Here is a 27,103-nt window from a genome sequence, read left to right as displayed (position 1 = left end):
TTACTTTGAAAGTCCAGTGGGGCTAGATCAGAACGGAGCGTTTGTACGGAGGGAGAGATCAGCTGATCCGCTGCTGACTGCTGTTTACTGCTGGATGTGAAGTTAGCAATGCTCTTTATTTATCTTATTTATCTGACGCCCCCCCAATTTATTTTAGCACCAGCCGCCACTGGGGACATTGTGTACCTTCTCCTGTTATCTATTCATGAAAATTGATTATTTGGTTCAAAAGTACGTTATTCATTAATCAGTAATCCCCCATCAACAAGCTGAAGTGTTCCTTGCACCTCTGATTTTGCCGTTCATATCATTCATATCTACATGGAGCGGGTAAGCTCGGTGCTGGCCGCCATGGCGTGTTGCCATGTTTTTACGTTCAGTGGCAGCGTGACGGTAGGAAACCACGGAAACTCAGCGGAGACACCGGAGCTGTCGGCTCAGACGGCCGTCTGTAACAAACCAGATGTCATTTTAGTCACAGAAGTTGAGAGAAAGCCGGTAAAACAATGCGACATCACCATGACAACATATTTTCATGTGTATTGTTTTGCCTCGTGCTGACGGACCACTTGTTTACATAGAGGCTTGTTTATGCCGTTACGTGCAGCGGCTGTCGTCCGTCTGCCGTCTGCCCAATTTCACGTGAATGCAGCATGAAAAATACGATTGAGTTGCTTGCGATCTACAACCGCAACGCTAGATGAGAGTAATTCCTACACAATGTACCTTTTAAAAAATATGTATGTATGTATTAAAAAGTATGTAGGCCTAGTAAAAAAGTGATAAAGCAGAATATGTTTTATAATATTAGATTTTTCTAACTAGCCACCTTTTGCTTTGATGACAGCTTTTTGCACACTTTTGATTCAGTCATCAGCTTCATGAGGTCGTCACCTGAAACGGTTTTCCAACAGTCTTGAAGGAGTTCCCAGAGGTGCTGAGCTCTTGTTGGCTGCTTTCCCTTTACTCTGCGGTCCAACTCATCCTAAACCATCTCATCTGGCTTTAGGTCAGGTGACATGTAACACTTTGGTTTTAGTTAAAATTATTGTGTTTACTATATAATTCCATACGTGTTCCTTAGTTTTGATGTCTTCAGTGTAAATCTACAATGTAGAAAGTCTTAAAATGAAGAAGGACCATTGAATGAGAAGGTTTGTCTAAACTTTGACTGCTAGTGTACTAGGCAAATCGGCTATAAAAGCAAGAGTAGGATAATTATTGTCTAAGATTAAGATAAGACCCTGAGAGGAACCCAAGGAGAGTCATGATGAGAGAAAACAGATAACAGATAATGTACTGTATAGAACAAAGACTCAACAGTTACAATACAGCCTACAGACCATATGACAGTGAGAAAGTGAGTTTTTAAAAGAGATTTAAAAATGATTAAAGAGTCAGCTAACCTGAGCTCTACAGGTAGGCTGCCCCGCCCCCCTAAGTTACCATGATGAAGAGCTCATCTGTTTCACCTTCGGTTACATAGACTCAAAGCTTTTAAGGCACGTTATTGGTTTAAGTCAAACAGTAAATAAAAAGTTAAAATTTAATAGATTTCATCATCATTTAGCAATGTATAGGACTATTTGGGGGCAACAGTCTAATGGAGACCAATTCCTTAATAGTTTATTAAATACTGGGTGATAAAGTCATGTAATTCTGTAGTTCTCACATAAATTAATATTTCATTACAAATAATTTAAATGTGCCTCCGTACATTCAGAAGACATCGGGACAATCAGGTGAGTACACCCAAGAAAAAAAGAAGAAAAATAGAAAGACAGGAATATAAAATGAAAGGCTAATTTCAGAAAGAATGAACATTACACATGCCTTCATTCCATCTATTCACATGTCCTTATATGTGTATTGGTTTGTCAGCAGGATTACGTTTAGGATTATATTGACTAGTTAACATTTTACAGTATCACTTCATCTGTAACTGAAAGGCAAAACTTTAAAGGAGGAAATAATCATTGTGCTTCCCTGTGTGGCATGAACCAAAGCTGACAGACAGATCACCACCCTGTATAAAACTCCACTTTACTATGCACAGCGAGCTGCTGAAGAATTTCATACTCGTGAGTTCCAGGATGTACTCCAGTTTTTAACTTTAGGTCTCGTAATTTTTCCCAGTAATGACTCCAGTTTCCATCTTTGTCTGCTCCAAAACCAAACACACTGACCTAGAAAAACAGGAACAAAATGGAAGTTAATGAGTTAACTTCAGTTCGGGAGCAGGGCCACGCCTCAGCCACACCTCTAATCACTGGCCAGGCCTACTGTACATATACCTGGTCAACCCCTTCCTCCCCCGTTTGCCTCGATTTCTCGACCCAGCCTCCCTTTTTCCCCTTGTCTAAGCACCTCCTGTCTCCAGCCTCCTCCCGGATCATCCTCACTCTCATCCCTCCATCCTTCCCTCCCTTCCTCCATCCCTTTCTTCTTAACCAACGCATTCCTTTTCAGATCTCCTCCAAGGCATCGTCTGGGGTGCATGAATCCAAGCCGAGACGGAACCCCCACTCTGAGTCTCCCTCCCAGACCAGACGCTGACATGAACCTTCCCTCACCTTTACCACTCTGTACAATATCATTCATTTGTTTTCATCATTCCATCCCATTACAGTAAATAATCTAATGGCACATTGTTGTGGCGTGGTCCTTGCTAGTGAACACATGATACAAGTATCAAACTACACAAATATGGTTGGTCAGTTGGTGTGGGTGCAGATGAATCATTCCACAAGTCTTGTTTTTTTTTATGCTGTTGTTAGGGAAGTAATAGTTCTTGGAAAAATATCTGTCCGGTTTGGTTCACTTGTCTGGCTTCAGGGAACATGTGTATTGTTCAGTTGGGGTGTAGGCTACTCAGAGAAGCCTTGCACCAGTCACCAGAGAAGTATTTCCTTTTGGATCAGAGGCAGAGGGTTGAGTGTCGGGTACAGCAACCAGGTCAGTGGAGGAAAAGACAGAGGATGCTCAGTTAGAGGAGGGCAGCAACTGGTGGAGGGGGTCGTGCCAACTGTAGTTGTTATATAACAAACCTTCTCTGTTCCAGAGAAATTAATAATCAAATGAGTTGCGTGGGGACGTATTTACACACCTCAAGATAACATTGAGCTGGTTTCCAATTTTGTCAGACTTTGGGCAGAGTTATCTTAAATGCAAATACCTGTCAGTCTCTGTGATGAGTTCATCCCTCAGACAGTACTGCTCTTTGAATTAACAGTAAGGACTGATTCATGCACAAGAGTAGAAGCCAGGACAGCCTGGAATTATGTACTATCCCTTAAAAATAACCTGGGTGACCATGGCCCTCATTTATGAAACTTGCGTACACCACAAAAATGGGTGTACACCAAATTCACCGCAAGGATCGGCATTTATCAATCTGAGCGTGAGCGTACGGTACGCACAAATCTCACGCCAGCTCTGACCAGGTATACGCACATTTGGAACCAGCGTATAACATGCAGGAAGGAGTGCTGCTGTGTCAGAACGATTATTAAACCATAGTCTAATAACGCAGCGATGTGGACCACATGTTGTTGTTGTTTATATTGATAAAAAGATAAAAAGTAGCCAAAAAAGAGAAACGCTACAACCAAGTCCGTGTTGAAAATGTAACTGGACTTTTATTTTGAGCAACTGAGATGAATTAAAAACCACGACGTGACAGATGTTCGTTAATCAGCTGTGTCAACAGAAACAGTCAATGACAGACAGACCTGTTATTGTAGATCACACACACAAACTTCCAACATCTGCAGCACCAGAGCATGACCGGACGGCTCCTCAGTCTCTCTCTCTGCCGGACACCGGAGCCGGCGGCGGGGGGGGAGGGGGGGGCACTACCTGTCCAGGTCCAGCTGATCTCCGCGGCGGAGTGTTTTTTTTTTTTCCCCAGTCACCGGGACCTGTCAGCGGGACATCGGGCCGGTGTTTCACATCCCTCCATCAGCCGACCCATGCCAGCGGTGCTGATGGTCATAAAGTCGCGTTCGCAGTAATATGCCTATATGATTTCTCCTCAGTCACTTGTGTTTAGTAAACTGCAGGAGCATTTCATGAGATCGATGGGTTTCCTGACGTGGTCGGTGACACGTGCGTCTGCAGCCTCCATCCACCGGGATGACGCTTATCAAGGGGAGCATACGTCAGTCCGACTGCCCACAAGTCCGACGGCTCATTTCTCCGACTACCCATTCTACAGTGTTGAGGTTAGGTTTAGGGTAAGGTTAAGGGTTAGGGCTACTTAAGTCGGAGAAGTGGGAGGTCGGACTGATGGACGCAAAAATAAAGAAATGTATGGTCGGAGTCGGAGAAATGGGTGGTCGGAGAAATGGGTAGTCGGACAGACGTCATGCGCCCGCTTATCAATCACAAAAACTATCAATCTATCAATGTCCAGATATTTAATGTTGCCGCCCTCTCCCTGTTCAACGCGGTAACGCCAGTAAAGTCCGTCTTCTTGGCCGTCTTCCGTGTCTCCATGTCGTAAAAGGGGCAGGGCGACGCCTCTAAAGCAGGAATATATCGGGGCGTGACATTTAAATGACGCTTGTTTTCAGCCGCCGGATTTATCACCACCACGCCGGTTCTACGCCGAAATCAGCAGCGTACACACTTTTAGTAAATCACACGTGACACTTGCCGTACACTGATATTTACACCAGAATCTACACCAGATCCTGCGCAAGTTTGATAAATGAGGGCCCATGTGTGGAGATGTTGTCTTTCACTAGAGAGGCAGCCCAAACCTGCAAAACTGCCTGCCATGACAGCCACACTGACATTCACCTTATTTGCAGAAATGCATTGTAAGGTCACATATAAAACCCCACCAATTTAACAATGGGATGTATCACCAAGGTTTGAGTCCAGCTTGTGGCTTTTTTGAGTCAGTCATCGATTATAGGCAAAAACTTATCAATTATTATTTTGTTGCATCAACAAGTGATGACAAATAAGTAAAAATCAAATTTAAAGTTTACCCTACCTTGTCACAAATGTGTAGGGCGAGAACCAAAGCCATGAAGCCAGTGGATGGATACTTGCCCTTATTCTTCAGCCATTTGTCATGCACAAACCTCATGAAAGCCGGACTGACAACCATCACCTGTTATAAATCAGAAGTAGCCTTTAAACTCATGTTTATGAACCATTGCAGTACTGTAGTTTTAAAATAAAAACACTCACCAAGTCCTTGTTAGCTTTGATTTTGGATTTTACTGGCATGTATGATCTGGAGGAAATGAAATGAAATGTGAAAATCAAACTAAAGCACAGATGGGTCTTAAGTTGAAAGTTTTTGTTGTAATAAAGCTCTATTTCATTATTTTAATTATTCATCGTATTTGCACTTAAAGGATACAGTCAGAACAGACAGCTATTTAGAAACAGGAGGAATTACAAGAGAAGAGATTCAAGAGACTGATGCTAAATCAATATGTTATGTTATGTTACGTTATGTGTATTTATTTGATATGGACATCACAAATACATTGAGACTGTTCCAGTGGACAGACCAGGGGCCTCATTTATCATTGTGGATACACCTTTTTTTACACAATTTTCCCCTCGTTTTGTGCGTACGCACTTTTCTCTGCCAAATTTGGGATCTATCAAGCCAAAACCTGACGGGGAAAAGTGCGGATATTTACACCCATTTTGACCCTGGCGTACCGTGATTTACGCCTTTTCTGAGGAACAGGAGGAATTGGCGACACCGTTGCTGAGTCAGAGAACTGCAGTGTGAGAGGGAGAGAGGAGCGGAGCAGAGTAGGCTACATTTAGAAGAGCACAGAGGATTTTTTTGAAGTAATTGTGGTAGTGGTGGACCGCTGATGCTGGCAATCCAACCCGCTCTATAATAACACTACCCACATAGCAAAAGGAGTCCGCCGCGGATGTAGCGCGGCTTCCGGAACGGACCCGCGAAACGGACCCGTATCGGAGTCCACTTGCACTCTGTGACGGATCCGCTACGAAGGCGGATCGCGGACCCGTCCTGGATCCGCGCTGCATCCGGTCCGCATCCGCGATTTAAATCATACCTCCGCGGCGGGTCCGTTCGGGGCCCGCAAATCCGCCGCGGATCCGCAACAGACTCATAATAACCTTCTGCCCGGATCCGTTTGGGACCCGCAACGGACTTATAAAATACCTCTGGCCCGGGTCCGTTCGGGACACGCAAATCTGCCGCGGATCCGCAACGGACGCAAAAAAACCTCTGGCCCGGGTCCGTTTTGGACCCGTTCATCATTTTCAAAACCTCCATAAAATAGCTTAAACTAAAACTATAACTATGCCTAGCCTAGACTTCTACACCAAGCTTAAATCTGCATTGCCTTGCATTTTTAACCCAACACTATTGTCAATATACAGAAAAGGTTGAAGTCAAGACATCAATTAACTGTACAAAATGAGGCTACAACTTCAATGAAATGTGAAGCTAAAATATCAGAAAATGAATAACTGGTGAACGACAAGAAGTTCAATACAAATAATTGTTTATTCTTTTAAAGTACATGCTACTGGGGTTCTCGCGTGGATGGAGGCGGGACACGTCTCCTCGCTGCACAATCTGCCGCAAGGTGGATGGCGTGTTTGGTCACCTCGTCATCTGTGGCTGACCTATCACTGTATTTTTTCTTACAGCACCTGTAATCAAACAGACAGATATATAGGGAGTCAAGGTCATACCATGTTTAATTTCGAGCAAAAAGAAAAAAAGACATCAAACGTTAAAAAAAAAAAAAAAACAACAGCTGATCGCTTATGTGACAGGGTGAGGGTAAATAAACACAGCTGATGTGAGCGCAGACCTGTCAAAATGCCCTGTCCTGCGTCAGGTGTAACTTAATATGAACGCGGCTCAAAGCGCCTCTCACGGTGACCAAGCTCAGATAAATACATTGGATCAGCTGTAGTTTATCGCGTGTCCTCCCGCATAAAGCCGCAATATACCGGAGCTCCTAAAAAAAAAAAAAAAAAACGCTACGTACGGCGGAGCTAAAAACAGCTGAGTTCTCCTCTACTACAGCTGAACAGCTGACATGTGGTCAAGACGTACAGAGACCTGTCACAGTGTCACCTAAACTTCAACCTCAGACTGTCTGCTTCCTAGATGATCACACAGGGAGAGCATGAATGTGTGATGAGTTGTGTTACAGAGTCCTGTATCAATGTTTAGGCTTATTCGTCAGTGCTTTATGTTGTCATGATAATTAATAGGCCTATATGCTGAGAAATAAGATTGTAAATAAAACAAATCCTACAGGGAAGACCAATTTATGTTTAACGAATCAAATATTGTTTTGGTCATAGTAACTGATAATAAATAGGCTATGTTTAATTCTCTCTCTCACACTTTGAGATTTTGCGGTGCTGACGAATGTAGTCCGGTTAGTTGGCTGGGGTCACGAAAATAAAGCGTTTTACTTCTCAAAACAATATGCGTTCAAAAGAGTGATACATTTGCATCACAAAACTGTTGTCCACAAAAAAGTCTGACCTCACAATCGCTTGCTGCTATTTTCTCTCCCTCCGTATCACTGCGCGCTGCCGCCTCTAGACGGCTGTGCGCATTTCCATCAGCTGTTTCATGGAGTTTATTGCTCGGATAGTTCACGTAAACATATCTGATTATGACACAAGTGATGAAGCCATCCCTTGTTTTAGCACAGAGCCAAGGGGAGACCTTTATGAACCTGATGTGATGCTGAACCTCGTCAGATGGAGTTAGAACGGGCAGACACAGAGAGGAGGGACAGGGAAGCAACAAGCTGAAGTTAGACCACAGCTGTGACAGACAGGGTGACCGGGTGATGATCAGTAATGCAGCGCAGTCCGTGATGGAAGATCAGCCGGACAAATGTACACACTATCAGGACGATTATTTTTTCTTGCCGTTATAAAATAGCGAGTCTACACACCAGCCACGTCCACTCTGTTAGCTGGCTCAGCTGACCGGTGGTCAGATGGTGGTTAGATCTTCACATGTTGAACAAAGTGCATCCAAACGCCAGGCTAAAGAAAGAGCGAGGATCCTCTGACAGCTGCAGGTGAGCTACACGTCAGCTGGCTGCAGAGGAGTGCTGTTCTTTTGTTTTTTTCCAGCAGCACCATCCTTGGAGGTGATGCACGCTGTCTGTATATTTGTTGGTCTGATCTTCCACCATGGACTGCGCTGCAACGATCACTCTTCTCTGCTCTAACCTCTTTCCTACAGTCTATGGAACTCCATCTGATGAGGTTCAGCATCACATCAGGTTCATAAAGCTCTCCCTTTAGCTCTGTGCTAAAACAAGGGTATAGATAGATATCAAAAGACCCGAACTATCCCTTTAATGAAAAATAAACACACACTTTGATATTAAGAGCACTACCATATTATCCTACAACTTAGCTGACTGTAAAGTAATTACAATGAGTAGATGTTTTAAAGTTTATATAAAATACGAAAGATAACATCTCAACATACTAAACCTAAGTTCTGTCAGGACCACTATGTCAAAATAATATTTATTTACTTGCACAGTTTAATTTGGCGGTATGGTACTGTTCTGGGACCCCCTGCTCTTCCACGCGCTTGCGTGGAAAGCCTGAGGCAGGAAGAGCACCTTCCTGCCCTTCACGAGCCATCATGAACGGCATAAGCAGGGAGCGCAGCAGCAAAGAAAACCCAGACAGAGCAGAGCAACCAACAAGATATAATGACAGGAGGAGCTGGGGCGGAGGTGGGTTGCAAAAAAGCCGGCAGAGGAAGCAGCAGCAGCAAGGGAGGTGACGTCGGGCTACAGCAGTTTAAACAGCGCGCCCTGAATGCAGTTCCCCAATAGGGGAGTCAGCTGAGCCATCAGCTGACCTGCACAGGTGAAGACAGTTACGCTGTGCTGATTAGAGCTTGACGTCATGGCCTGCCAGAACTAACGCTATACGCTTAATTTCTGTCAGGACCACTATGTCAAAATAATATTTATTTACTTGCACAGTTTAATTTGGCGGTATGGTACTGTTCTGGGACCCCCTGCTCTTCCACGCGCTTGCGTGGAAAGCCTGAGGCAGGAAGAGCACCTTCCTGCCCTTCACGAGCCATCATGAACGGCATAAGCAGGGAGCGCAGCAGCAAAGAAAACCCCCAAAACAACCACACCGGCAAATCCTGGAACCTCTGCTAAGAGATGCCAGGAGGCTATCTAGAATGGAATTAATTTTTGCCTATAAAATTTAATAGGGAATAAGCCACACGCTACCTCTTAACAATAATAATTTTTACAATAATAATAACCATTATTAATAATAATAACAATAATAATATTAAATCAATTATTTACAATGAAAGGCTCATAGCTTTTTGTGCATCTAGAATGCTCTATTGACAGGCGCAGTAAGGCAAGGCAATTTTATTTGTATAGCCCGTTTTTACAAACAGTTTGTCTCAAAGGCTTTACATGGCATCGTAACAACATCCTCTGTCCTTAGACCCTCACATCGACTGAGGAAAAACTCCATGGAAAACCCTTTTAACAGGGAAAAATCGGAGAAACCTCAGGGTGAGCAACAGAGGAGGGATCCCTCACCCAGGACGGACAGACGTGCAATAGATGTTGTTACAGACAAGAAAACAGGGAGCAAAGAAAAACCCCCAAAACGACCACGCCGGCAAATCCCTGACCCTCTAGCAACAAGAGATGTCAGGAGGCAGTTGGAAACAAATGTAGCCCATTTAAAAGGAAATAGACGAACCCCCCAAAACCCGCAAAAGGAGCTGCGTCAGTGAATAATTCAATGCCAAATATGATTCTGTATTATCGCTATGGAGGTTGAAACCCAGCGCAAATTAAGAATAAAGCAAACCGTTCCTTGTGTGACGCTCCGACCGCGTGGCAGCATCGCTGGCAAACAGAAACTCCACAGCCCCGGAATCAGCCGTCGCCGGTCAATGGAACAGCTGTGTGTGACGCCGCCCCCGCCTGCCAGGTGAGAGCCCCGACGGAGAGAAGGAGCCCCCCTCCCCCGTCGTCACAGACGGCGTCCTCCGTTCCAGAGCTTCGCTGAAGCCCCATGACACGACACCGCGCCAGCCGCCGCGGGTCCGCATCGTGGACGGGGGCGACGACATCGGGAGCAGCAGGGCGAGCACGAACACAACCAGCGATCCTTCCCTCATGCGGGAGCCCGTCTTGCAAAAAGCCGGCAGAGGAAGCAGCAGCAGCAAGGGAGGTGACGTCGGGCTACAGCAGTTTAAACAGCGCGCCCTGAATGCAGTTCCCCAATAGGGGAGTCAGCTGAGCCATCAGCTGACCTGCACAGGTGAAGACAGTTACGCTGTGCTGATTAGAGCTTGACGTCATGGCCTGCCAGAACTAACGCTATACGCTTAATTAATACTTACCACATACTCTCAATAGATTCTCCGGGTCCTCATTCAGGTAAACGCAGAGGGTCTTTAGGACGCATTCTCTTCCCAGATCCACGTCATCATCCTACGGCAGAAAAGCAGAGGAGAAGTTGTGTTGTTTGAGTTCATGTCTGTGAAAATTCTCATTTGTCCTGGTAAAAGGCATTTTTGTCTTGAAGACAATCAGTTGTTACACCCCCAACCCAGAGAATATATTTACTTCATCCATTGGTGCAATGATGCCCCCTATTTCTTTTTCATTACTGAGTAATTGTTTAAAAATAATATACATAAATGAAAAAAAAAACAATAAACTCAGAAAACAACAACTGATTTAGTAATACTCACCACTACTGCAGAGCCTTTGACACAGCACCCTGAGACATGTCAAATATTGCACAGCAACTGAACACCCTTTACACTGCCACATTCACTAGAGAAAGAAAGACAAATGGAAATTGGTTTAGTTTGTGGTGCCATATTATTTTGTGTTGTAATGAAGACTGATTATTAGACATATCTCTCCAAAATAGTTTCAACAAAAAAAATGAACATTAGAATCTTAAAGGCAATAGGACTTGCAGTAATTATCTTTACTCACAATATTAAAAAAGGAATAATATCATAAAAGAAGGCCAGACAACAAATGTAGCCTACAGGGACATCGATCTGCATCACCTGTTACAACAGAGCTGCGCAAAAGAGAAAAAGTGATCGCCCCCGAGAGCATTGTAATCATATCGGTTAACAAGCGTTGGTTATCATCAGTCAGAAAAAAAATTCAAAATGTGCATCCCGAAAACCAACAAAAGCAATTGAATAGTAGGCTAATACTCACCACTACACAGCAGCACCCAGAGACATGTCAAATATTGGCCTAGCTGGAGGATTATCTGCACAGTAAAAATAGAAAAAATGTTGAAAAAAAGTCAAGTATGTGGGTGTGTAGACAACATAAACTCAAGGCAGGACATAGAAGACACAAAATAGCTAACTTTAGTTGACTTAAGCTTAGCAAAAATGACAGCCCTCACTATTTAAAAAAAAAAGTTTAAAAAAAAAGAAAAGCTGTGTGCCCGCCCCTCCTCCCCAGCGAATTAAACATAGCCTATTTATGACCAAAACAATATCTGATTATATTTGATTCATTAAACACAAATTATTGGTCTTTCCTGCTTGATTTACAATTTTATCTTGTTTCTCAGCATATATTAATCATCATAAAGCACTGACAAGCTTAAACATTAATATTGCCAGTGTGCATGGCATGTGTGAGTGTGTTTGTACTGCTGCTGTAACTTGTGAATTTCCCCTTCGTGGGATGAATAAAGGCAGAGGGAGTGCTGCTGTACTGTATATCAGCACGGGTGTGCGGCCTCGTGCCTACGACCGAATCACACCCGTGCTGATATACAGTACAACAGCGCCGTTAGCCGCTCGGCTAGCGAAAAGTCACCGAGAATTACGACATGAGGAGCAAAGAGAGGCTTAAAAAAGTCATTCTAAACTCCGTAACGTTGGAGTTGGTTGCCCTCTTCATAAACATTACGGTGTTTTTTATTTTTTAAATAAAAGCCGAGCGGCTAACTAGCCGTTAGCGGCTAACTAGCCGGCTAACTAGCCGCTAACGGCTAGTTAGTTTTAAAGAAAAGAAAATAATTATTAAAAAAAAAAAAACACCGTAATGTGTATGAAGAGGGCGACTCGTAATTACTGGGAGTCGGAACACCGGGCATAGCCTACTTAAATCGAGGAAATGGGAGGTCGAGGTCGGAGAAATAGCAGCTAAGTTACATAAGTTACCGCTAGCATAGGCTAACGTTACACAGCATAACAGCTGCGATACATTAAAACAGATAACCATAACGTTACCAAATAACAATGTGTGTTTTTTTAGTCACACAACCACAACATATTCTCCCGAAATTGCTATCCCATTTTAAAACAAAATAGCTACAGACGTGCATCATCACATCTCAGCTAGAAGCTAACCTAGCCTGTTGCACAAAACTACAAAAGTTCTAACAGTGCTAATATCAAACAACGTCATTACAAGCATTAATATACATGACGATTAAAAACACAAAGGCCAATGCTTACTGTGAATGTCGCAATACATCAATAAATCAATAAACTTACTAGAGGCTTCAGCACAACCGTGTCCCAGCAAAGAAAGCTGACTCCTCTAGTCTCGGCTCGGTGTGGACTACTGTGTTCGACCGTTACAGTAAAGGCGCGTCCGTGTCCACACGTCCGACGCGGGTCCGTCCGGGATCCGCTGTTTGACGGTAGAATAACGGCTCTGCCTGGAGGCGGGGCTGATCCTCTAGGCGGCGCCCAAACGAATGTGACAGTCACGCGGGTTTGGTGACTTGAATGCGGATCCGCGTCGGAGTCTCCTGCTGTGTGGGTAGGCTCTATGTTAATTGATAAACAGAGCGGATTGTGGATTTTGCTTTTTTGATTAGGCTATGTGTGAAGCCCGACAAGGATCAAACCATCCAAGTTTAAAAACACATCGGCAGCAGCGCACACTGATCTGCAGCCTCGACTGTTATTATTCTGTCACCTGAGTTAACGAGGTGCACGTGTGTTTGGAGCTGACGAGAGGAGAGAATAAAGAGCGAGACAACACGGCCCTGAGGAGGAACTGTGAATGGGAAATGACCCAAACCGAGTCCAGTAGAGCTGTAACTGTGTAGTGGAAAGGCATGCAAAGTAATGGTAACTATCGTCCTGCTTCCTACATTTTAACATCTAGGTAAAAAGAAAAAAAAAAAAAAAAAAAGATTTTCTGGGATAAAGGGGCAGATTACATAAGATTCTTCTTCTTTCTGCTCCCTTTTGTTGAGATTTGGGAGGTTTTGGTTTTTATTGTAGCTTATTAAAATGCAAGATCATTTTTCTGACTGAGTTATTGCCCGTGTTATCTGCTTTCGGAGAAGCGGAGAAGTTCCGCTTCTTTCCCCCGCCCTCCGCCCGTTGTCTCCGTTGTCACTTTGTTGTCACAAAAGTTGCTGCGCCACAGAGAAAACATGGCTAATTAAATATGCACGTGCTGACCATATATAGTTGTATATAGGCGTTCCGGGGGCGGAGTAAGAGGTGTGTTCACGTGTGCACCATTCTTGGGTCCGGTGTGATTTATTGCGGAGAGTTGTGCGTACGCACAGTTTGATTGATCTGAAAAAGGTGTAAATATTTCGGGTGTACGCCATTTTCGTCTTTTCGCCGTACGCAAATATTTAGTAGCAGTTTTACACCCTCTTTGATAAATGAGGCCCCAGATGCTTTGCTTGGGTGTGCACATGTGCTAATTTTCAACACTAGTCCATAGGTGGCTATTCTAAAAGCACAGAGCATAATATCAACAGTATGAGATAAAACCAAGTGCATGACACAACATCACAACAGTAGCATACTAATCTAAAAATACAGAGTACAAGATCAACAAAAGGAGATTGAGCGAACGGAAATCATGATCGTAACAGTAATAATAGTAGCAATGAAAAAGTCCAGATTTATACATGTGGGCATGGTTGTTTTGCTTTAAGCCATGCGTTTAGTCCTCTGTTAAAAGAGTTTGTATCAGTCTCCAGTTTCAGGTGAGTGGGTAAAGTGTTCCATAGGTCAACTCCTTTTACTGAGAAGGCAGACTGTCCAAATGATGTTGTACACTTGGGAACAATGCAGTCGCCATTGTAGGAGGCTTGTGTGTTTACTTGGCTTGAGCTCCAGCGTCTTTTTATCAGTGCAGAACACAGGGGTGATACACATGAAGACATTTAAAAACCAGTCTGATGTTACAGTAAATCATAAAGTTTTCAAATGCAAGAAGGTTGTGTTTTCTCAGGATGCCACAGTGGTGCCATCTCATTGGTTTTCGATCCATAAGTATAGCTATTATGGGTTTCAAAGTGTCTTGAGAAGCTTGTGACCATCACGTGATGCAGTATGACAAGTGAGAAAGAATCATAGCATGCATGTAGAGTTGTGCAGCTTTACGTGACAGGTCTCTTCGAATGAAACAGAAACAGTTGAGATTTGGTTTAACCTTCATGCAGATGTAATGTACTTTGTCAAATTTTAAATTTTTGTCTAGTATGATCCCCAGATATTTAACCTCATTCACCACAATAATTATTTCATTTTTGATCTTCACCTCAAACAGATCGTTGACATTCAGGGTCAAGTGAGACACCTCAAGCCAATTAGTGACTTTCTTAAGTGCTTGCGTGAGGTGGTCAGCTGCTTTGCTAGCTGTTTTAGCAGATGCATAGATGACAGTGTCGTCAGCGTACATCTGGCAGCTGACACCTGGACAACTTAGTGGCAGGTCATTAATGTGAACAGTGAACAGGGTATGGACCCCTGTGGTACTCCCAGTCTTGGGGAGTAACGGACTACATGTAACGGTGTTACGTAATCAGGATACAAAAAAAAGGTAACTGTAGTCCGTTACAAGTACAGAAAAAAAAAACGTAATCAGATTACCGGTACATTTGATAAAAACGGAGATTACTTGGCTGATCAGGCTACTTCACATTTTTTAAATCAACCACAGGCTACAGAGCGGCCGTAGAAGCCACTCGCCGTCTCGTTGTATTTCAGAGGTGAGGCAGACAGCTGCTCGGCCTTTGACTTCAAGTCATGATGCAAAGGTCCCCTTTGGCATGGAAGTACCTTAGGGTCATACAAATAAATCTATCCAAAGACACAAGTGAGATCACACTTTGTATCCAAAATAAACACGTTTTTAAAATGCCTTTTTTTAATTGAGAAAACGCATGCTAAAAGCACATTCCATTTAGAATGTCCATAGAAACTCATGCAGATCCCCTGATGCCCTCAGCTCCTGGATGAGATCTACAGCTTCTGAGACAACATGGAGCTGCTTGTGTGACAGGATATTGGGCTTTATTAATGTAAAAACATTAATAAAACTATACTGATACTGATTTGTTGAACATCAGACGGAGTGCAACAAATATAGCCTACAAGTAGTTAAATAATAAGATGTAATTCATATCACAGTAGTGTCAGGAAAGACCAATTAGCCAAATATTGTGTTGGTCAAAATATAGACCTACCTATAACTAGTTACTGCTTGTGTATGTTGATTTAAAAAAGTTGAATTTACATGTATGACCCATTCTGGGTCATATTAGAAGTCAACTTAAAGTCAAAGGAAAAATGTTTTTACTGTTCTCAAATGTAAAAATGGGTCACACTGGACCCTGTACATTATTCAAGGCTTATATAACCTGATACTGAAATCATTTTACATTGTGCTCCTAAAGTAAACTAACAGATTTTAGCGTAGAGCGCCCTTAATAAGCCATGTTCAGCTTTTATATACATATAGGGAAGTTTAGGTTCGCAGCTCCCACATAAAGCATATGATTAGGACTGACTTATTTCACCTGCGCAGTATAGCTGGCTCTCTTAGAGTAATGTTGATAAACTGGTAAGCTTCATTATTTTGGTAGATTTTTACTTTTGTGAATGCTTGTTAATGCTCATCTTATCAATCTCATGATGTTACAGTATCTTTATTTCTTATTTCAAATGAGCCATAATGGAATGTCTTGACTGGACTTTAGGCTTCCTATGTCAGTCCACCCTACAGATTGAAAGGCATTAGATCCCTGTTCATCATTCAAATTGAGAAACAATCCTGACATATTGCAATCATGTCACAAATAAGCTGTAGATAACATCCGGGAGCTGAAAACATTGTAGTTTCTATGGACATTCTAAATGGAATGTGCTTTTAACATGCGTTTTCTCAATTAAAAAAAGGCATTTTAAAAACGTGTTTATTTCGGATACAAAGTGTGATCTCACTTGTGTCTTTGGATAGATTTATTTGTATGACCCTAAGGTACTTCCATGCCAAAAGGGACCTTTGCATCATGACTTGAAGTCAAAAGTCGCTTAACCTCCCTACTAAAGTGTGAGCCGCACGTACGTTCACGTTGCTTTCGTGAATTGTAAACACAGACGGCCCCCTCGGTTTTAGCGGGGTCCGCCCGCTATTCAGACGTCCCGCTATTCCGACATGTCTCTGTCGCTGATCAACATACAACACTGAGCCACATGAATACAACCAACACTGAGCAACATGTTAAAATCACTTTTTTTTCTGGGGGGGCTTATTTGCCACTTATTCCACCTCTACTCAGTTTGCAGTAACTACATTACTATTATTATTATTATGGACAGCTCTCCTCCCTCTATTCATATAAAGGATTACTGTAATTATTATTCATTATTTCCATTACTGAACATTGGCTTCTTTAGGCTGATAGGTACAGCTCTGAGAGTTAATAAAAGGTAAAATATGACTCACACTCCAGTGAAGCCTGTGGAGAGAGCTTTAATGAGCCATTCTAGGTCCAGTATCTTGAATGGAATCAACACCAGATGAGTGTTGTTGTCCAAGTCCACAGCGCTCTCTGGATACATCACATGGTGAGTGGTCCTGCTCCCAACATCTGCCTCATAGCCCTTGGTACGGCCTCCGTTCATTCTAAAAAGCACAGATGTTTTCACATGCACCAGTCATTGTCAGAAATACTAATAATGATGAAAAAGCTAGTTGCTCGGACACAGGAAATAATTTGCACAGTTTGTGTCAGTGTATCTAATAATGCATGAAGAATAATTAAAACGTCCAGCTAAAAATGTACCTTATTATGATATCATGGTTATCTATCAGAGGTCCATAATGGGATCTCTTCAGATTAGCAGAGTTGCCCACCACAGCACAAGTCCTGCAGCGGTCAGGGCTGCCTTCTACAACATCTGGAGTGGGTGGGAACATCTGAAACAGCTTATCTACTGTTGCACTGTAGAAATCGAAGTTGCGCTTCTCAGCCTGTAAAGCCTGACACAGAACATCATCAAATGTCAGGTTAGATTACAGTTTAGTTTGTATCCACATTATTATTTTTATTAGAACATTAAAAAGTTTAAACATTGTGCAGGACAGGGGTGCTCAGCGGTCAAATGGTTAAGAGCACGTCCCATCATTTCGCAGCAAGCAAGAGCGGTAGCGGTAAAACAGGTGAAAAGTTGTTTCATTTCTTGCTGTAGGGCTGCTAAAACATCACTTACATTTTAATACTTTTTTCTTGTGAGAAAGTAACCTTTTAGATCCCCAATATGCAACCTGCGTCGTCATCCGGGGGAGAAAAAGGCTTACAGATGGCTGGTTAAATTATTTTTAGAAGATAAATGTTGGTCTCATTGATGAAATCTAACAACTGTGGCAGTCACATTAGTTTGTTCGAATGAAAAGTGAAGCTTCAGGTGTGTATTGGACAGAACAGCAGTGCTGCCAATGAACCGATCAGTCTACATTAAATTTTATTTTATTTTATTAAAGGGATAGTTCACCCTAGAATGATATTTCGCTCATTATCTACTCACCCTCATGTTGACTAAGGGCTGGAAGAAGTTTCAGAGTCCACCGTCCCTTCTCTGAGTTACAGGGGGTCTTGGCGTAGCAGTGCACATCCATATAACGGTTGCAAAGGGACACCAGAGCTCTTCGTAAAAAAACACACACAAAAAAACATCCAAATACCTCCATGATGCTCGTATGTAATGTCCGTCTTGTGCTGAAGCCCCAAATTGCGTAATTGTCCCGAAAAAAATTAAATAAGTCTATATTTTAAGCTTGTTTGTAGCGGAAGCTTCTCGAAGCTCCTCTTCCTGGTCCGTCCAAATCTCGCGTGATTTGCGCCGGCGTCAGTGCGGTTACTGCGAATCACGCGAGCTTCGAGAAGCTTCCGCTACAAACAAGCTTAAAATATAGACTTATTTAATTTTTTTCGGGACAATTACGCAATTTGGGGCTTCAGCACAAGACGGACATTACATACGAGCAGCATGGAGGTATTTGGATGTTTTTTTGTGTGTGTTTTTTTACGAAGAGCTCTGGTGTCCCTTTGCAACCGTTATATGGACATGCACTGCTACGCCAAGACCCCCTGTAACTCAGAGAAGGGACGGTGGACTCTGAAACTTCTTCCAGCCCTTAGTCAACATGAGGGTGAGTAGATAATGAGCGAAATATCATTCTAGGGTGAACTATCCCTTTAAGTTGCATATGGCTACGGTACAGGTCAAAGATACTTCAGTACTCTAAACCGTCTTTAGGTTGAAGGTTAGGGGCACATTGCATTGTGGGATACAGTGGTTACACTCTGTCATTCTGGCATCCCACCACTCTGACATACCACTATTCTGACATGCCATCATCCCACCATTCCGACAAGACTTTCAATGTAAGGACATGTGTGTTACTCGGCATGTGACTTCCTCTATCTGGATTCTGTACTTATGGACTCTATCCATCTATCTGGCCAGTCTAGCCTCTACCTGGTCTTTTTTACTAAACTTAACCAACTCCTTGCATTGCCTAAGCCCAACCAGTGCAAAATCTTTTGGGGAAAAAATAAGCTAGCCTATTACAGGAATTGTCAGAAAGGAAGGATGTTTTTAAAAAAAAATAAAAAAATACCGTCATTCCGACCATAGGAGACAAGAATTGTTGGAATGATGGGAGATTTCATAGAAAATTAAGTGTTGCCATTTAGACAATTATGTTGGACTGGTGGGAAATCGGAATGGCAGTTGCCCCCTGGATACAGTAGCGTACTGCATTCTGGAGATTTTTCCATAATCAGTACGACATCCGGGACTTTTTCCATTACTGCAGTGCAGATTTTGCTTTTGTTTGCATACTGTATAATACATACTACATTTTGACCAAATCAGTACGTATTAGGAGTATAGTATGCGGTTTGGATACAGTGATAATCTTCTGATGTTATCATTAATAATTATCAGTGGCATGCACAGATGGACACTGGGTGGTGCAATAGCACCAGTCCTTTGCCCTCTGAACCAAGCAAGTGCCCTTTTGAAGGTTTTTTTTTAAATTTTTTTAACAGTGTATGTGGCCCATAATAGTAAGAGCTGCGGCCTGTTGTTCGAAACCTAGATAAGGGATTAAGCCGGGATATGTTGGTTATCCTGGCCTAATTTAGCCTCAAGTCGGTTGTTCGAAAGCTGGATACCTTTATCCTGGTCAAGTTACCATGGCGATTTATTCTCTGCAGCTAGCCTGCTCCAGACCAGGCTAACAGCCAGGCTAAGTTGATTCTGTTGTCTTTATCTGTGAAGTCAGCAGTCACTCTGATCAGAAATCAATGTGTTTCATACAGTTATTCCATGTTCTTATGTACATATTGGCCTGAATTATAAACAAATAAAATGCATTAACAATAATCAAAAAACATGAAACATTTACAATATTTATTAGGCTTTTTTTTTTCATAATTAGGCCTTCAAAATTATTTTCATAACATATGTTATGATTTTATTGGCCTAAATATTGGTTGAGGTAAGAAAATAAGAATACAATTGAGTGAATGTGAGCACATTCCAAATAATTTATAGACCTCGTCATCATTGTTATCGGCAATTTATTGAAGCACCAAACAGCATAATGTTCTAATATTTAATTAATTTTCACCTGTTGCACATTTGGCCATGTGCTGTAAACTTTACTTCAGATTTGTGCAATGAATCAACTTCCACTGCTCATCATTAAGGCAAAGTGCACAACTTTTAATTTGTGAAAGGAATTTGAGTTGTGATTATAATTTTGGATTATTAAATCAGTCCGCAGTTGTCCGCCGTGCTCTCTCTGAGCTTTACGCATAGGCTTAACGACAGCAGTGGTGCTTTTTTTTTTTTAAGAGAGGTGTGTCCCCTGACATCAGCATTGAGATCCGCTGTTGATTGGAGGAAAGTGGCCACACCTGTCCTCCCATCGGTGAATCTGTGATCAATCTCTGTGGTCTACTGACGAGAGAACAGGGCTGTTTTCGAAACCGCATACTACCGTACTGCCTACTACATACTGCGTTATATGTACTGTATACTGCATACTGAATGTGGGATTCAGTATACTACTTGAGCAGACCGACGCAGTATGCAGTATACGAGTTTCCCAGAATGCATTTCACGGCAACCGGTAGCAGTAGCTGTAAAACAGGCTAAAAGCTGTTTTATTTCTCGCTCTAGCGCTGTAATTATGTAACTTTATTAAGTTGTAATATTTTTTCATCAACTGTTAAGACCCCAAATATACGGCCAGTTTATCCAAATGACGGCTGTTTAAAAGTTTGCTCCGATATTTTTCGGAGAAGTGAAGCTCCGCAGCGACCGGGACATCACAGAGGCAGCAGCCCGGCTCCTGACGTGCTCGGCCGGCCAGCACTACGACGTCATTCCGGAGGAGAAAACGGTCGCTAATTAACTTACCCGCAGGTTTTTAAAGGTTTACCACCGGCTGGTTAAATTATTTTCAGGAGATAAATGTTGGTCTTATTGATGAAATCTCAATTGTGGCTGTAGCATTAGTTTGTTTGAATGTAAAGTGAAGCTTCTTGTGTGTAAGTTAAGCAGCGCTGCCTCGGGGCTCTGGAGCCTAACGTTATGTACAGAAATCACCACATTTACAAAAAATAAATAAATATTTTACAATGAACCGATCAGTCTGCATTAAGTTTTATTTTATTAAACTATAGTTACGGTACACGGCTACACTACCGTCTTTGGTTACGCTCTGGTTACGGTTAGACGTCAGGGGAGCATTGCATTGTGGGTTACAGTACGCGATGTAGACTGGTCAGATGCATACTGGAGATATTTTCCGAATCAGTACGACATCCGGGAACTTTTCGCATACTGCAGATTTTGCTTTTGTTCGCATACTGCATACTGCACACTGCATACTACATTTTGGCCCAATCAGTACGTATTAGCAGTATAGTATGCGGTTTCGAATACAGCCTAAGTTCCACCTGGCTGCTCCTCCTCAGCCTGGCTCGGCGTTCGAACAACCAACTAAACCAGGATGGACTTATGAGACTTTGTCCAACCTGGCTTTTCCACTTATCCTGGATATATTTATTCTACTTTCGAACAACAGGCCCCTGGTCCATTTGAAGTGTTGAGTCCAAACTACTTTGTTTTGTACACACAAGAATGCACAATATGGCACTGCTATCTTTATTTTGTTGTTTCCAATGCTAAAGACCATCAGTTTGAATTAATACAGTAATGTTATTAACATATTGAAATCATAAAATGACTGCAATATGTGTCTGTAATGTTTTTGTTTTGTTTTGTTGTAAATCTCACACTACTAACAAGGTAGCCGGCGGTTCCACATGCCGCACACGGTGCCCTTATTTTTCACTGAGCACCTGCCCCCCAAAATGTCTGTGCACACCACCGACATTTGTTTTTTTTGTTTTTTTTAGTTAATTTGGGAGGGACAGTGCATGCTAATGAACATTTCTTCGCTAGGAATAAGATGTAAGCAAGCCGGAGTGTAGCCAAAGGCTAATTTCCATCCGTTGTCCCCAAGAACATTTAAAAGCAAACAAAAAAAGACAGCATCGCCACACAGGAAACAAGCAAACAACAATAAGAAACAAACAAACAAACAAACAAACAAACAAACAAACAAACAACAACAACAGCAAAAAAGAGGACAAACAAATAAACAGAGAACCAACATCGCCAATACCAGTATACTACAGCTGGACAGCTCAGTACAAGATGTGGGACAGTGGGTGATGTGGAGGTGGACTGGAGGGTTGCAGCAATGCAAAACCCAGGTCATAACTCTTGTTGGGGTACAGTATATGAAAGAGTGAGGATATGGATAAGCAAGATGGGGTAGAGTGCTGCAATACTTATTACAGTGGTAACTAGTGCGATGTAATATGATAAGGTAGCAGCAGATAGACAAATTTGTAGCACACATTACTGATGGTTACAAGTCTGGTTTTCCCTTAAAGCAGAAGTAAGTGATATATTTGTGTTAATATAAGTCTTAAATAGTTATATCTTCCGACAGCAATCACTTACATAGAGTGTTTGGACTGAAACACGGGTCTCTCAGTCACTCTGCTCTGCTCTGAGCCGAAGAGAAAACATTTATCGTATCCTACAGTTTTTATCCAATGAGGAGAGAGAACGGCATGCAGGGCTGTGTGTGCAGCCAAGGGACGCCGTGAATGTGGTGACGTAGCGACGAGGACTGTTATGGTGCGTTCACTCGTATTTTTCCGACCGTGAAGTGGTACCAGTTCGATCTGGTACGAGTTCACCGGTCAGAAGTTACGAGTGGCCGTTATAGTGACTTTCACCGGTAAAACAGGTCGGAAAAACACGAGTGGGTTGCCTGAAACGCTACAAAGTCGTAAGTTGTGACTTGAAGCTGTAATTTACGATTTCAAAAGCCTGCCTGGAACGCAGCATTAGCGAAAACGACCGGACCACTTACTTCTGCTTTAACCATACTTTCAACAAGGTTACCAGGCTTGGGCATTCCCTCATGGAAGGTGGGATACTATTCCATATTGCACAACCTTTAACAAACAAGACATTTTGAGCAAAAGATGTCCGTCGCCTCTATCAGTGGCCTCTATTAGTGGCCTCTATTAGTGGCCTCTATCAGTGGCTCTAGTTGATAGTTGATAGTGATAGTTCACCTCCTCGTTCTTTCAGGGTGAATTTCTCTAAGTAGCCAACTTACTTTCCACCAATTGAAAACAGCCTCGGGGAGACTGTGCTTTCGGGACAAAAATGGCTCAACAGATTTATTGAAATGCTGCATGAACCACATGTCATCCTCTGACAAACATGTCCCACAGGCACAGGGGCTTGTGTCCAGAAGCTGGGAGAAGATCTCTGTGACATGTTCCCTATAAACCACACAGACGCTGACACAGAGCAGGAACACCGACACCTTCAGTCTGGATATCATCTCGCCTGTTTGTTGCTTGTGACTGGGAATTGTTTTGCATCTGTAGGCAAAGTGAAATACAAAATGAGCCTACGTTCACATGTCAGGAGCAGACGGCCATTATAACCACACCATACAAATAACCTTTATACATCTATGGTCAGTGAAAGCAGTTGAGTTGGGTTGTGGAGAACTCATGAAGTCTACATGAAATAATATAAATTAAAAAAAAAAATACATGAGCTGAATGTTATAAATACAGTTGCACTCATAAACGTATCATCACAGAATGCATTGTGTCTTTGACAAGGACTGATAATATTATATAATATTGTTATCATTATTATTATTAGTAGTAGTAGTATATTACTAGTACTACTGCTACCATTATTAATGATAACTAATATAAACAACAACAATAATAAAAAAAAGATGATTATGTAACTGGTTTTACTGTTAGAATTTTTAGCTAATAATAATATTGATAATAATGATATGGTAATGTGTTAAACTTTGCAGCAAATCTCTTATATTTGTTCTGAAGGAATTTTCTCTTACCTGAGTACCTGAATAAAATAAATCCTCTCTCAGTCAAGGAATGGAAAATGTTCAGATCAGTGTATTTCCACAGAGGATGACACCAAGCCAGGGGGTGTGGCTTTTGGAGAAGTAGGTAATAATTACTTCACTGTACAGTGACTCTTCTCAAAAATCATCCGAAGTGCGTCAGTGTGGAATCGACCACTGCCACGTTTTCATCCAGGTTGGTCACATTTATTGATTAGGAAACACAAACAAGAGAAAAACTGTTTTAAAAAAAGACTAAGAATATTATTTTAGGAAATCAAATAGGTTTTTAAGTCCCTCCAGTCTGATAGAAATCAAAAAGTTAGTCCTGCAAGTCTATCACTGTAAATCATACCTCCTATCCACTGTGTCCACCCTCCTCCTCCTATCAGTCCTCTGTCAGACAGGATCCAAATACTTTATATTTGAGCTGTCTCATGTTGCATTGTTAAACAGAGGATGCAGTTCCTGATACTCCGTCATCCACCACAATCAAAAGTTGAAGACATTGAAAAAATGAGGTTTTAAAAAAGAATGTGTAAAGCATGCATGCGAACAGAAAGAAGTGGCCTAATGTGTCCAGTTTTGTCATTACCCTGCAGCCTTCTCCTAAAACCAGAGCAAATATTTTCACTCATCAGCCTCTCAGATGCTTTAATGAAGTGATTATCTGATCAGCATGAATAACAACATGAGATGTATGCAGACTTGGCACTAAAATCTTCAGCAGCATTTCACCCTAAAGTGGTGTTGCCTTATGCACACATAGATTGTTTAGTTCAATCCTTCAATTCACACTGCTTATCTAGAAAACAGTGGCCCCTATAAACCTCCTCTGTCAGATCACCCCCCTCGTTAAACGATTCGACATAGGCTCCATTGCAAAGACCTCCTAACTGAGTTAAATTACATGATTAAAGATGTGAGAGCTTTGTACTTTGCCAATCTTATTGCAACTAGTAAACACAATCCCAAAGTCCTATTTGACACTATTAATAACATTGTCTCTCCTGCACCTTCTGATGTGCCCATTCTGTCAAAATAAGGACTGTAGTCACTTCCTCTCCTTTTTTGTAGACAAGATAAAAAATGTCAGGGATAGCATTACACCCTCCTCCGATCCTCTCTCCAGTCATCCAGTTGGGCCATCGATTTTGGATGCCTTCACCCCCATTTCCCTGCAATGCCTCAGTGATCTAGTTGGCAGCCTAAACTCCTCAACCAGTTCAGTTGATATCATACCTACATCTGATATCAGTAAAATAGGCTCTTTGATTATAAATCAGGTGCAGGTTCTATATTTATACTGTGAAAGTATCAAAGCCTCAGTTAGCAGACAAATGCGCACGGCCTGTATTCAGAAATCAAGCTAGCTCTGAGCTACATCCGGCACACTTACAGGATGCCACGGCGTTAACTGTTCATGAATGTGCACTGTCCTGAATCAAATAAACAATAAATGAAATGAAATGAAAATGAAGCCTTAAAATGAGCTGAAGCACTCCTGTAACTTTGCGATGTCACAGCGAGGCAGCTACGCCCCAAGCCACACCCACCCAGACCCAACATTCAACTTTGTACTCTTTAGTTTGTATGAGTGTTTACCTAAAATCAGTCATCCAATCAGTCTGTTTGAATAGCTCCAAAAGGAACCTTGTTTCTTTGTTCTCACAAATATATCTTATAAAGGATAAATACTTAAAACAAAACACAGCATAACATGGGAGCTTTAGGGCTTAAAGTTATGCATACTTATTCAAGGCCACTTTGAGTGACAGCCAAATGAGTGTATGCCTGCCACATGTCAGCATGCATGTCATCTCAGCTCCATTTCTGTTGTCAGACAACAGAAAATGTTCAAAATATCAACTGTAAGGCATAGACTACATGTTAACTTCCATACCACTTCCTGTCTGTCCCTTGAACAGTGACTTGTTATAGGATACCTAAGGTGACATGAACCACGTCAATAGATACTGTCCATGTGATAAAAGCCTCACAAGTAAAAAGCTAAAACTTCCTGAACAACCTGAGGTGAGGATGTAGGAGGAGCTACTGCAATGTGATAACAGGTCTGCAGCTTCATCCGTCACACTGCAAGTAACTACTGTATTCTCTCATATTAAAGAGGAGCATGACCATCTTTATTTGAAATTAAATGAAACGAGTAGAAAGGACTACAGCCTTGTGTGACAGACATGTATATCTATAGCTTTGTGTATCTTATGCTGATGGGCTCTAGTTTCGTGGACCAGGCGCAGTCTAGGCCGGCGCAGGCACTCCCCTCATCCCTCCTAGCGGTGCAAGTGGGAAAGAGGGAGGAGAGATCAGATCTTCACCAATCAAATGAGCTCCTCTCCTCAACCTTACAGTTACTGCGCCGTGGGCGATGTGCACTGCAATTTTGTCATTTTATACTTCGACACGGACGGAGGAGACAGCGACGCCAGTGGCCGAACCTCTCCCAGGAGGAAACAGGTGTTTTGGTCCGGAGGTCCGAGCTCAGAGTGGCCGAATAATGAGTTTACTAATATCCTTAATCAGGTTTGATCTGATACACTGAGAACCGCTGCCCAGAGTAAAAAACTACTAACTAATAAAGAAACTCACATTTATTCAAACCCTGTGTAAGAAAGATGAGAGGTGTACACTAATCACAACATAAACAAACACCATGGTAACAGGGATGAAACCAGAAGCATCTCAGCTTAAAGGACGCTCTCTCTCTCTCTCGCTCTGTCCGTCTATTTTTTCTTTTTTTTCTGTGATGAGAGCTGCTGAGTATGGGCTATATACTGACTATCTGATACCGAGGCTGTTGTGGTGGGCTAAGAGAGATGATAGTTTGTTTGTTTTTTGTTTGGCTGCTTGACGACACGGTCGCTTGCCCGCAGATTAATAATTAAATAAATAAATAAAGCGGACAGCACAGTGTGTATCTCAACACAGCAGCAACATGCAGTCATCCACCCTCAGTCCTGCTCTTGGGACATCCGTGGTTGCTCTTTAGTCTCAGTTCGTCTCTGCTGTGTTAATTCAGGTGGAGTTTCCATTACGCTGCCGACAGCCTTTGATCTGATGTCAGATGTGACGGGACAATCTATATAGATATAAATTCACGTGTTGATTCCATTAGTTGCATTAAATAGTGTTTGTTGTTATTAGTTATTGCATCTAAATGTGCCTGGAACTGTGGAAACCTGGCTGTGAGGTCTCAGTCAGCCAATCTACCATTGCGCCGGCTGCGCTTCGCCTTGCGCCGAGAGTAGACCAGGTTGGAGCTGGCGAGC

At 42.3% G+C, this 27,103-nt stretch overlaps 1 protein-coding gene, 1 long non-coding RNA gene and 1 pseudogene across 3 annotated transcripts in view; all 3 read right to left on the bottom strand.

Moving 5' to 3' along the window:
- The window catches only part of LOC146978930 (lactose-binding lectin l-2 pseudogene), a 451,990-nt pseudogene that overhangs the window by 78,709 nt on the left and 346,178 nt on the right, over positions 1 to 27,103 (bottom strand). The window lies entirely within an intron of this gene.
- On the bottom strand, positions 1,920 to 23,823 carry LOC146978941 (CMP-N-acetylneuraminate-beta-galactosamide-alpha-2,3-sialyltransferase 1-like). Its single transcript, XM_085792006.1, has 7 exons — positions 23,805 to 23,823; positions 23,037 to 23,307; positions 17,101 to 17,297; positions 16,761 to 16,940; positions 5,203 to 5,248; positions 5,003 to 5,122; positions 1,920 to 2,186 (listed from the first exon to the last, which is right to left on the bottom strand). Exons 2-7 carry the CDS (start codon positions 23,265 to 23,267, stop codon positions 2,019 to 2,021), a joined length of 942 nt encoding a protein of 313 aa, XP_085648132.1. The 5' UTR covers positions 23,268 to 23,307; positions 23,805 to 23,823; the 3' UTR covers positions 1,920 to 2,018.
- LOC146978942 (uncharacterized) lies at positions 10,756 to 12,569 on the bottom strand. The gene is made up of 3 exons (XR_015037143.1): positions 12,548 to 12,569; positions 11,247 to 11,301; positions 10,756 to 10,841 (listed from the first exon to the last, which is right to left on the bottom strand). It is a non-coding gene; the product is annotated as an uncharacterized LOC146978942 (long non-coding RNA).

The sequence above is a fragment of the Trachurus japonicus genome, chromosome 11 (assembly GCF_045865225.1).
Source record: "Trachurus japonicus isolate A0001 chromosome 11, Traja_1.0".
In the NCBI taxonomy this organism is placed as follows: Eukaryota; Metazoa; Chordata; class Actinopteri; order Carangiformes; family Carangidae; genus Trachurus; species Trachurus japonicus.
Note: the sequence above shows the minus strand (reverse complement) of the source record. Positions and strands in the feature narration are given on the sequence as shown.